This window comes from Neovison vison, chromosome 11 (genome assembly GCF_020171115.1).
Source record: "Neovison vison isolate M4711 chromosome 11, ASM_NN_V1, whole genome shotgun sequence".
Lineage (NCBI taxonomy): Eukaryota > Metazoa > Chordata > Mammalia > Carnivora > Mustelidae > Neogale > Neogale vison.
Window position 1 is genome coordinate 96,234,608 of NC_058101.1, and position 12,157 is coordinate 96,246,764.

At 35.9% G+C, this 12,157-nt stretch overlaps 1 protein-coding gene across 10 annotated transcripts in view; it reads left to right on the plus strand.

Moving 5' to 3' along the window:
- CAMK2D (calcium/calmodulin dependent protein kinase II delta) overlaps window positions 1-11,443 on the plus strand; it is a 345,149-nt gene extending 333,706 nt beyond the window's left edge. For 6 of the 10 annotated variants that reach the window (XM_044224161.1, XM_044224160.1, XM_044224163.1 and 3 more), the window contains 5 exons: window positions 616-691; window positions 4,529-4,623; window positions 6,410-6,638; window positions 8,069-8,164; window positions 9,357-11,443. In XM_044224161.1, the coding sequence (XP_044080096.1) occupies window positions 616-691; window positions 4,529-4,623; window positions 6,410-6,638; window positions 8,069-8,135 (467 nt within the window). In that variant the 3' untranslated portion in view covers window positions 8,136-8,164; window positions 9,357-11,443. Of the gene's footprint in view, window positions 1-615; window positions 692-4,528; window positions 4,624-6,409; window positions 6,683-8,068; window positions 8,165-9,356 lie in introns of all 10 variants that reach the window. The other 4 variants (XM_044224169.1, XM_044224165.1, XM_044224166.1 and 1 more) reach the window with 2 other exon arrangements.
- The last annotated feature ends 714 nt before the right edge of the window (window positions 11,444-12,157 follow it).

Sequence of the window (12,157 nt, forward strand, 5' to 3'; positions counted from 1 at the left end):
ATTGTGGGCTAGAAATAGAAACAAAGCATGTTTGGTGTTGGAGTGACAGCTCTGCAGGGCAGCTTCTATCTAATTATCTGCCTATATCCACATAGTGATTCATATGTTTGTTTTCCAGTTCACAATTTACTGAAGGCCATTTGTCTAAATATGATGGCAGTTACAGTGTTGGCACCCCCTTTTGTAGAGTTGATTGGGCTGAAGTGTAAAAAATATACAAAGTGTCTCATTGTAAAAGATCATCTATGCTCTGAAGATAGACATTTGTTAATATTCAAGAGAAAAAACATTTATAAACTCAAGTTGATAAAGGTAACGAGACCTTATTAAAAAAAATAGTCTTGAACTTCAGTTGCCTGAGGGTCCTGTTAAAAATATAGATTCTGAATCTGTAGGTCTGGAGTAGAACCTGAGAATCTGTGTGTCCATCAGTTTCTCCGAAGAAGTAGATGATGCTGGTCTCTGCAGAGATCACAGCAAGATCACAGAGAGAATGGGCCTGGGAGGGCTAGGTCTTCAACAGTAAAACCCCATTGAAGGAAAATAGCAATATTGTTAGAGTTTTGTGAGAATAAAGGACAAAAGCCACATAAAATGCTCTATCTTTGCCTTTAGCACGAAAGCAAGAAATTATCAAAGTCACTGAACAACTGATTGAAGCCATCAACAATGGAGACTTTGAAGCTTACACGTGAGTAGAGGCACACTTACTTTGCTTTTGTGCATATGACAAAATATTTTCTATGTGAATGCATTCTCCAGTGTACCAGAATTCATGTGTATTTACCCTCGGGTTGCTATTAGCAGTAGTTTTATTTCAAGGTATAAATTAAGTGTCCCCAGAGGAGAAATAAATGTAGGACCTAGAGAGGAAAGACAAGACTTCTCATAGCAGGACTGGGGCTTTCTCTGGCAATTTACAGACTTGTAATCACCAGCACCTCTGTGTGGGGAAGGCATGCCATTTGCTCCATGAGAGCAAAACTATGAGAGAGAAAAGCACAAAAGCATTGTGTTTTAAGAAATGTTTTGCCTCACACTCTGTTGAGGTTCTGCGACAGAGAGAGAGAGAGAGGGATCAGGAGGCAACGTAAGGCAGGCTTCTTCCTCTTCAGCCAGTATACCTCAACTCTATCTCCATCTCTTTTACGAGTTTGTTTCTTAGGTAACAATTTATTAGAAGGAAGGTCCAAATGCTTAGTTTATGAACTACTGGATCATAGAGTGTGTAAAGGAAATTACTCCAATCAAATAAAAATAAAGCATTCAAATAAATAGGGCATGAAGGCTTATTTCACAAAGTATGTGGGTCAATAAGCTAGCTATTTGGGTGAGGATAAAAATCAGTCTAAGCCTTCCCCTTATTCCATACAAGTAAGCTCCTCTTGAGTGAGAGTTAAATGCAAAAAAGAGATTGAATTTGATCTCTGATTGGAACAATTTTTCTAAGTTTAAAAGCAAAGGAAATAATCACAAATGAGAAGATAAAATGATTAGGCAATCCAAATAGATAAAACTTGTATACTTTAAAAAAAAAAGCCAAAATAAAAATTTTAAAAAGCCAAAATTTGCAAATTTCAAGGCAAGAGCATTTTCTGCCCATCAGTTCAGCAGGGATAAGAACTGCTTACAACCAACGGGGTGCAGATCCTGCAGGACTATGGTGACTTTCCTGGATGACCCAGGTATAAACAGAAACAAACCTTTAGGTTAGTTGTGGTGGCAGGAGTTGGGGGGACATGTAGATCTTAAATACCAGAAAGCTTTTATGAAGTTTCAAATTGTTTTAGCCCTCTAATTTTACTTATAAAAAAAATGTAACATGGTGTGGATTTTTCATGTAAACCATAGATAAAAATTATAAACATTTGTTGAAGCAGCATTCATAATAGTGAAAAATTGGAAACATCTGTCCAACATTAAGGTAACCAGTAAGTAATATGTTGTGCATTTGGTATGGTAGATGTTTTTGCAGTTTCTGGCACTCTGGCAAAATGCTTATGATATAGTCATGATGTCTATAATTATTCCAGCTACAATTTTAAAAAAGCATTAAAAATGGAATGAGATATGCCCAATTGGTTTTAAAAGGGATAAAAGAACATTGCCTTGGGAAATGCAATTATGTCTGAAGTTTTTTTTTCTTTTTTTCCCCAATTTTATGTAAGGTATTTCTTTTATCATCAGTTACAAAGAGTCAAATATAAAATAATGGAAAAGAGTAATTGAGGGTAAGAATTAAATCCAAGATTGCGACTTATAAATTGTATATGCGCATATAGATGCAAACACATGCATATACATATGTATTTGTATCAACTATTTAACATGATTTAAAATAAATACCTGAAATGAAATAGTACAATATGAAGTTTGAAAGAAAACTATGTCAGAGACCAGAGTTCCCTTTTAAACAGTTGAGAAGTCCATGCCATAGAACATGCTCTTTTATCCTTTTTGCTGATAACTTTGTTAGACCAATAGGATTCTCTAAACATGAAAATACTCTTTAAAAATATATGTATTTTTTGGTACTAGTATTCTCCTGTGGAATAGTAAAAAGTGTGTTTTGGTGGGGGTGGTAGCCAGGCAAAACTGGGATATTTCCTATCTTCTCCGACAGTTCAGTGTAAGGTGTTTTAAATGCAATCCCTTGGAATCACATCAGTTTGTTTATGTAATCTGGCCTGATGTTGCTGATAATCCAACAGGACCTTCCACTTGGGAGCTTTCTGGATGATAGACTACATTGGTGAAGTCCTTAGAATACCTGTTCAGAGCATGTGTGCCACACACATACATCAAGGGGCAGCTTTGTGAATCCTTTATTAATCCAAAGCCTATGACAGGTGATAAATGCATACATACATAGGAGAGAGAAAGAACAGATTAACAGGTTTTCAGATCTGTTGACTCTATTGATGGTTAGGTAAAGAGATCAGTCATGGCACAGTGATTCTCAGATGATTTTAGTGCCAATATATGGTAGTAAAAAATTTTGATTCACGGATGTTGACAACCAAAAATCATATTTATAGAGGAAGTAGTAGCCCCTGGCAGAATAAATTCCATTACCGTAGAAACAGTGCTCTTAGAGAGCACTCTTTGCCTCTTAGAGATTATATATATTTGACTTTGAGCTTGGTAGTACCTGCCCACCAGCAAGTCTAAGGCAAAATATAAAATGCCTCCCCACTACACCTGCTACCCCTGCCTTTAAGGCTTTTTTTTTTTTTTTTTTTTAACACAAAGGATAATCACTGGTTTGATGTTTGATTTTTAAAGTATTTTCTACTTTTAAAGTTTTCCTTAATATCAGTTCCACATTCTATGAACAATATTGCAAAGAACCATAGTGAGCTGGCCTTTTGAAACTTTATTTCTGTTGAACAGTTAAATTGTTTTACCTCTCCAAAGGGGAATGTTTTAGATGTAGCCCCAAAATAGTCCCAAATCCTTTTATCTACTTTGTAAACTCCCACTAATTTGTCTAATCCAGATCTTCTGTTGCTTCCTCTGAGAAGCCTACCTTGATCACCACAAGCCCAAGGAACTATTTCCCCCTTTGTTTCCATGGACTTACCAGTGCTCACTAGATCAAACGACTAACCATTATTCCCCCAGACATACTCTATGTTCTCACACTACTATGCTATTGTCATTGCTACCCTCCTCCTTCCTACCCCCTTCCACACACTCGGAAAATTCCTACATATTCCTGAAAGCCCAGCTCACATGTTTTTTCTCTTAAATCTTGTCTGTCCCATATGTAAGTAATCTGGTTTTTAAGCACTTTGTATTTATTCCTATTTCAGTCTTAATTGTTGCATTGTAATTGTTTCAAAAAATATCTGCTACATAGTAGGTGTTTAACAATTCTTTGTTGAATGAATTTCTCCAAAGAAAGTTTAAAAATGTTGCATCTCTTTATTGAATTACATTTCTAGGATTAAAAAGAAAACTAATTTGTACATTTTATTAGTTTTATTTTAAAAGTTCAATAAACTTTGAATACAGCTTTTCCAGGAAGTAAGGGATGTGACACATGCCTTCAAATCAATAATATAGATACTTGACAGGAATGTAGAAGGTATCAGAAATTGTTCCAGATTATTTAATGTCAGAGACAAAGTTGGTTCTATATGACTTAGAGATGTATTGGACTTAGTATTTAAAAACTAAGGGAAGAACTGGAGAAAGAATAGAAAATTCACCTTGGAAATATGAAAAAGCAGAAATTTTTTAAAAAAAAGAGAGATTCCTAAAGTAGTATAGGTTATCATGGGCTGTAACTTGCTATATTATCTTTCCCCATCAGAGTTCTCTGCAAAATGCTTTTTTAGCATTTGCTCCTCAACCCACCAGGCCTGTGAAAGAAATTTTATATTGTTAGTGTTTTTTTAAAGAGACTCCTTCACTCTTTGATAAGTAAGAGTGGATATGTGGGAAACAAAATGTATTAACTCATGTATTGGTTATTTTAATTATATTTTTGGTTTTTATTGTTGTTGTTTATTTGTCCCTACAGGAAAATCTGTGACCCCGGCCTTACTGCTTTTGAACCTGAAGCTTTGGGTAATTTAGTGGAAGGGATGGACTTCCACCGATTCTACTTTGAAAATGGTACATTTATTCTAAATTTACTAACATGCCTTTTCCAACTTCTCTTTGAATTTCTCCCAGATTTGAAGTTTTCTTTGCTGTATTCTACAATGAGAATTTTCACCTTAGTCCAGCATTTTATATCATAAAATTTTCTGTATTTGAAATTTTTAAAAAATGACAAGCTTAAAAGCTTTGGTGTTTTGAAAACTATCTGATTTATAAAAGGTAATGTTGATTGAATATACCCCTATATAAGTCCCAGTAAATGTATAAGCTGTAAAATGAATCACCAAAATATAAGTTTTCATAGAACATTGTGTGTATATGAAAAAATAAAAGACACCACAGCATGTCAGAATATTTGACAAAAAGGAATGCTTTCAAGCATATTTAGTGCTCATTTTCAAAGTAAAATATACATGAAAATGAGTGATCAGCTAAATATTTCAGTTTCCATTAAAAGAATTTTAGTGGTCTCAGAGCAAAGAGCCACACAAAAGAAACTCCTGCAGAAATCCTTGAGGTCATCAGAAAAGAAGTAACCTAGAAATTCCTTTTATCCTCTTTTCCTTATGCCTAAAGACTAGGTATTGTGTTTCATTTGCATGATGGAAAGAATGAATTCACCTCTTTTCAGTGATATCTTGGTAAATTAAGTGTATTGATGATTACGATAATCAAGCTCAGTTCTAGTAATTATAAGCATTAGCACGAATGTCTGCCTTGTCATGGGTTGTTGGTTTTTTTTTATATTCGCTGGGCATTTGCGAGACAAAGAATTACATGGTAAATTGGCCTTACAAAGCTTCAGTAAATTTTCTCATCCTCATAATGTTTCTTTCAGTTGGTTCTCCATTGACACCACCTCATCTCTAGTAAAAGAATAATTAACCCATTAAATATTTAACTTACTTCAACACAAACTATGTATAATTACTTACCATAAATACATATTCTTCGTAGTGAGGTATTCTTCTGTATATGATTGTGGCACTGAGTAGTTTACTCAGATCTCTTCTGAGAATAGGAAGCAGGTTTGGACAGCAGGTAACAACAGTACAGGCTGTGGTAGTGATCTAAAAGAGTGACATCAATCATCATTTGCACTAAATCTTCACATCTCTTGATCACTGAATAATTAGAATGTGTAGCTATTGTCAAAACACCAAAGGCTAGAACCTGCAGAGGGCTGCCTAATCAAAGATTGAACTAAAGAATCAGAACCAGGCTAGATGACCAATAACCAAATTTTGGCTTTTCAGTGGATGACCACCACTGTACTATTATGGAATGGACTTTATGAAGTAAAGGAGTCACAGGATGAAATAGGAAAGCAAATTCATGCTATGGCCAGTTTTTTCTTGTTTTGTTTTGGAAACCATTATCTGCATATTTGATATTTGTTATATTTCCCTTGTTCCATGTACTTCACGAACTAACAAAAACGAACCAGACCATAGGATATCCTGTCACTGGGCCAGGCCTTCTCCCTCTGTTTTTGTATCATGGCTTCTGTTTCTAACCACTTCCCAATTGTAAATAAATACATCTCCCACCAAAGTTTCCAAAGCGACATTTAAATTCTCTATAAAGGGAAACACAGAAAATAATGACTATCTACTTTTGCTTTTTCTCTTTTCCTTTATACTTTGCCAGGGACTCAATTAGTGCAAACAATTCAATTGAATGAATGAATGAATGAATGAATGAATAGCGTTGTGTACATTAGCCCCAGGTGAAGTTACTGGTTTTGATTTACTTTATGCAGGAACTAAGTTCTGTTTTTCATGTTATTCTCTTTCAGCTTTGTCCAAAAGCAATAAACCAATCCATACAATTATCCTGAACCCCCATGTACACCTGGTAGGTGATGATGCTGCCTGCATAGCATACATTAGGCTCACACAGTACATGGATGGCAGCGGAATGCCAAAGACAATGCAGTCAGAAGAGACTCGTGTGTGGCATCGCCGGGATGGAAAGTGGCAGAATGTTCATTTTCATCGCTCTGGGTCGCCAACAGTACCCATCAAGTAAATATTTCCAGGCTGTCAGCTTCTTTGTTAATATACCCATGGTCAGCGTTTTTTTTACTTACTCCATTGTTAATAACATGATATATGTTATTTAATGCTAGCGGTCAGTTACATAGGTGGGAATGCTCAGGGAAAAACAGATTGTAACTGTAGATAGATCAGACCAGCTGTTTTTGTGCTGAAACACACACAGTAGAAACTGGAGGATACCCTAGCAAGCGGGTTTGTTTTTGTTAAATCATGCAATGAGGCAAACTGTGACCTCATCGTCACAATTGGCAGAGGAAGGTGAAGAGTTTCTAAAGTGGCCAATATAGTGTCAGGAACTTTATAGATTATCTACTGGGCTCAGTTACGGATATTAGAAGAAATTTATAAACATAACATTTAAAATACAAGTAGCAGGTACCTCAGGGTCTTCCTCCCTGTGCCACTCTACCTTGGACGTTATGTCTGCTCTTTCAGTCAGTAATTGGATGAATACTTATTGTACATCTCCTAGGTGCTTAACTTGTACCAGATAAAACATAAGGTAAAAGTTATATTCTAGTTTAGAAAAAAACCTTAAATTCTACTTTAGAAAGCAAGTTATCACTGATACCAAAGAAAAATTATGAGGTTCATAATTTCAGAATAGAATGGAATGAATGACCAATGTAGCAAATTGTTAGTAACAGTTTGGAAGTATACCTTGTGTAGAAGATATCACTTAAGACCTTGTCCAACATTCCAAGTGGCATTTGGAGACCTGGAACAAATAAATGGTAGAGAATCCAGGAATATCCGAAAGATATGACAATGTCAGGATGTTAGTTTCATATGGTAGAGGAGTACAGGTAAGGAAGACTGGCTCCCACTGGAGTAAAGGGGAATATCAAAGGGAAATAAAGTTGCACAAGTGAAGGATGAGATGAAAACAAGAAGGGGAATTAGACTCCGGTTCAGCGCACTGCTGATCTCGTTCCAAACTCTCTCACCAGAATCACCTGTAATATTTGCAGGGTTGGCGGGGAGTGGGGTGGGAGAGTCACATTTATACAAACAGCCATTCAACTCCAAAGAATCTATCAAAATTTCTTAGTTTAATAACGTACCACAGTGGTTTTCAAAGGCCTTCTCTATAGCCGTAATAATTAGATATCACTGTTGGATTTGTAAAAAGGAGATGAAGGGGAAAAAGATAGCTATTATTTTTAGAATGAATTCCAGCATATTAAGAGAATGATAAAAGGAATATAATAATGTTTGTGTGTTTTTTACCCCAAAGAGGTACAGCACTAATTGCCAGTTAATATGGAAGGGATTACATTCATACAGTACTATAGGATAAGGTTTTTCTGCAATTCCCTGAAGTGTGTATGGGATAGAGCCTATTTAAGAAAACTTCATTTTATGCCAGGTGGCTTAAATGGGGCTTCTCTTAATAGGCCATCCTGTATTCCAAATGGGAAAGAAAACTTCTCAGGAAGCACCTCTTTGTGGCAAAACATCTAAGGCCTGAAAACCATTCACATATGGGTCTTGTAAGTAACATCCTGCTCCATGATATGTTGTGGATGGAGCTAATGACTAAAAAGCTGCATGGCTGTTTTTTCTTGCCTTTAAGGATATTTTCTTTTGCATTATATTTGATGGAAAATATAAAAGGTCTTTGAAAACTTAAAGGATTTTTGCATGAGCCCTTGAGTCTAATGTTCGGCCTTGTTTTATAGCCTAACCCTTGTTTTAAAGGTATTAAGTGCTGAGAAGAGCCTCCCTTCAGCATATGGATCTTGGCATTTTCAGATATCCTGGAGTTCCTCATCAGAAGTCCAGTCTGGTCAATTCAGACAACTCTCAATTATCCAGACCCAATAAAAGTCAATCTCTAGGATTTTTTTTGGTCTCTGTTTTTCTAGAGGTAGTCACTTGTGTTACGCACTGGGCTAAGGTTAATATATAAATTAATTTGCTGTGCCTGACTGACTATAATGGTATTTGACTATGAAGACAGGCCACAAGAGGAAGTCAAGCCAAAATTTAAAACTTACATAGTGGGCAATTCCAGAGGATAATTGAAAGTTGACTGTAGTTAAATTCATGCCTGTGTTATTTTTTAAGATTTGTTTCTTAACTTGATTAGGATTCAGATGTGTGTGCTAATATTGTGAATATCTCCTCTACTCAAAGCACTGAACCTTGTCAGAGCTTTTAAGAAATAGTGCTCCCTGCTGTTGGATTAAAAAACAAAAAGAGACCTCCAATTAAATAATAATGTGTTTTCCCTACTTTGAGGCTGTATTCCTCATTAAATGGACTTCCAGGTTTAACTTCCCAAGGAATCTATGAAAAATGACAAAAACTAAGAATGCACTTAAACTTCTCACTCTTTCAACAAAATGATATGTTTAGTAAACAAGAGTGCTTACAATGCATATTTAAGTTCAATAATATGATTGAAGCCTGGGTTCCTGTTTCTATTTTCAGCTTATCTCTGTGTGGACAAGTTGATAGATAACTAATATTGTTTCCTATTTTAATTTTGTCTCTGTTTAACATTGTGTATTTCATCTTTTTAATGATCACAAGCAAAGATCTTTTATACAGTTGTATTTTTGATCTATTAATTTAGCTGAGTTACAAAACTGTAGCCTGGTCACATCTTTGGCAAAACATTGGACAGTATTTTGTAAAACAATATAACTTATTTCTCATTCCCCCTCCCCTTTCTTTCAGCTAAATATCAACAGTGCCACTTCTGCATTCTCTGTTCTCAAGGCACCTGGATGGTAACCCTGGGCCGTCCTCTCCTCCTCTTCATGCATGTTTCTGAGTGCATGAAGTTGTGAAGGTCCTACGTGTAATGCATATGTGATGCACCATCTTGTCATATATTCCTTCCTATACATTGTTTACACTTGCACTATGGGGATGTTCCATGCAAACTTCAATTACTGTTGGCAAACAATAGGGGGAGGTCAGACAAAAAAAAAATTTCCACAATATTCCAAGTACAACCTACTCATCAAGTTTCTGTTTATGCCAAGATACAACGGACTTCAAAATTATTCTCTGAATGACAATTTGTAAGAGAAATGTAAATTTTTAAAACTCTTTGCTGTTGATCAGTTTTGGGCTTATTCAACAAAAAGCAAAAAAAAAAAAAATATATATATATATACATATACATACATACACACACCCCTTCGGTTTTGTGGTGTGATCCTGGTTGAAATTGCTGTCTAACAAAGTAGGTTAATATGTGGGTAAAATCACTCATGAATGTGGAAATGAGAATCAGTTGGTTTGCTACCATCTAAAGTCATGTTGTTTTTGGTCAAACTGTAAACTGGAAAAATTCACATAATTTATGAGTGATCGCTTTAAGATATATTTACACTTTTGGTGAATTCACTGAGTTTCATGTTCCTTTCTCAAATATGTGCACTCTTCTCTCCATTTGCTCTTACTTGTTGCTGTTTGCTTTTTCTCAATCCTCTTCTGTCTTTTCTCACACACTACAAGACAGAAAGGAAAGTGAAATTTGCATTGTGGAGGTAACTAAACTAGCACTTTTGATCATCTTCCGGACCCACAAAAATGTCAAGATTTTAAAGGCTTCTTATTCTGCTTCGGCTCTAGTTTGGACATAGGGATCCTAGGTCAGCGGTATTAGAATTGCTTAAATTTCAGGTAAAAACAGTGAGGTTCCTAGTGTACTACCAGCTGGGGGGGACTGGCAAGAATACCAGGTTGTAGTGCAGCAGGGTTTCCTCTACAAACACTTAGTTCTGCGTGGTGGGAGGGGCCCCTCCTGCTCCACCAGCTGGGCTAGCTGTCCTAAAGTCAGGCCGGCCAGGGATTTCCATTCTCATAAGTGTTTAGAACTCGATCTCTGTGGCTTGTGCTCTCTTAACTTCTCTCTTGTGTCAGTAACATTATCTCCCTCTGAGGAGTTCAGATTTTCCAGTTTAAAAAGAAAAGGGAAATGCCCAGATTTTCTTTGTGCTTCTCATTTCTCCTTTGTTTATTCAACTCCTATAAGGCTGTTTTTCTTCCCTGAAATGCTTTATAGTGCATGATATCTTCATCAGCGTTATTTTAATAATAGTAATTCACAATCTTCAGAATCCCATTTTTAAAGCAGAAGCAAAAAACTAAACAACCCTCCCTCTTTCTCTCATTTCACCTTTCTGTGTTGACTAATCACCTTAGATATTGTTGCTAGTGGATGTATGGTAGATGGATTGAAGCTTTTCTGATAATTACACAATTTAAAAATATATATTTAAAATAAATATATACAGTAAATGAAATGTATTGAGCCATGTTAACCTGCCAATGAGATCTGTGAAAAGTAATGGCCTCGTTTTTCCCTTTTTGATTTCTTTTACCTTTTTGTGAATCGGCTACACGTGGCATACATGTATTTTAAAAATAATAGGTATAGAGTGGTTTTTTTTTTTTACACTTTTAGCATGTGGTGTTGAAGTATTACTGTAGATCAAGTATGTCTTCCGCACTAAGATGTGAGGAAATTGTGATTTGTTCTCTCCACCACAACTGAATTACACATTTATTATCTTCTATCATTTTGAAACACTGCAGTTTACCATGGGACACTGTATATATTTCTTGCCATAATGGTAAATGACTGATATATTTAAGAGTTAATAAATTTGTGATTTCTGCTGACAACGTGTCCATCTTTTTTTCTTGAGAATAGGTACTATATGCATGCATGATGCTGGCTAGTGCCAACAGCAACGTGTCCTGCTATGGTCTCATTAGTTCATAGCAGTTTACCTTTGATGTAAATTAAAGGCACTTTACTATATGCACAAAATAACAAACTCTGCTGGGAAAATTTTTCTGAGAACAAAATAGTTAAAAACAAGAGTCCTAAAATTTCTAAATATGTCCTCCGGTCCATCCTTCAGTGACTGCTAGGGTATAATCTAAATCTGACTGTATAACACTTCAGTGTTATCTTCAATAAACAAGCAAGCACCTTGTCTCCTGCTACTCCTTAACTTGAACTTGAATGTACAGAAGTACAACATCTTTCAATTTACTGCAAGCATCATGCATCTATTTATGCTTTTATTCTTTTCCTTGCTACTTCTTCAACTTAATTCTTACTCATTCCTAAAAATCCAATTTAGAAAATCATCCATTTGATTAAACTTTCCTAGACCCTGCTCTAAGCTTGCTCATCCTCGCCATATAGTGTAATTTGGGTCTAATTCTCCTGCCAGCCATGTGGTTTTGAAAATACATCTCTGTGTCTCCTCTACTGGATGGAGTATAATGGCTCTAGAGGTAAGAACTGTGGGTTCATCTTTGTATCTCTAAACTCCAAGAGGGCCAGGAAGAGAGAAACTGTTAATAGTTTTGGACTGTTGGCCAAACCATGAATGGGAATGTCAGGATACAATCGGACACTTCTGAGTTTAATGTTCAGCTCTGTTGATGTTGTCTTTGACACTCTGAGCATGGTGCCTCTTCTCTCTGAACTTTAGTTTCTGTATTTGAAA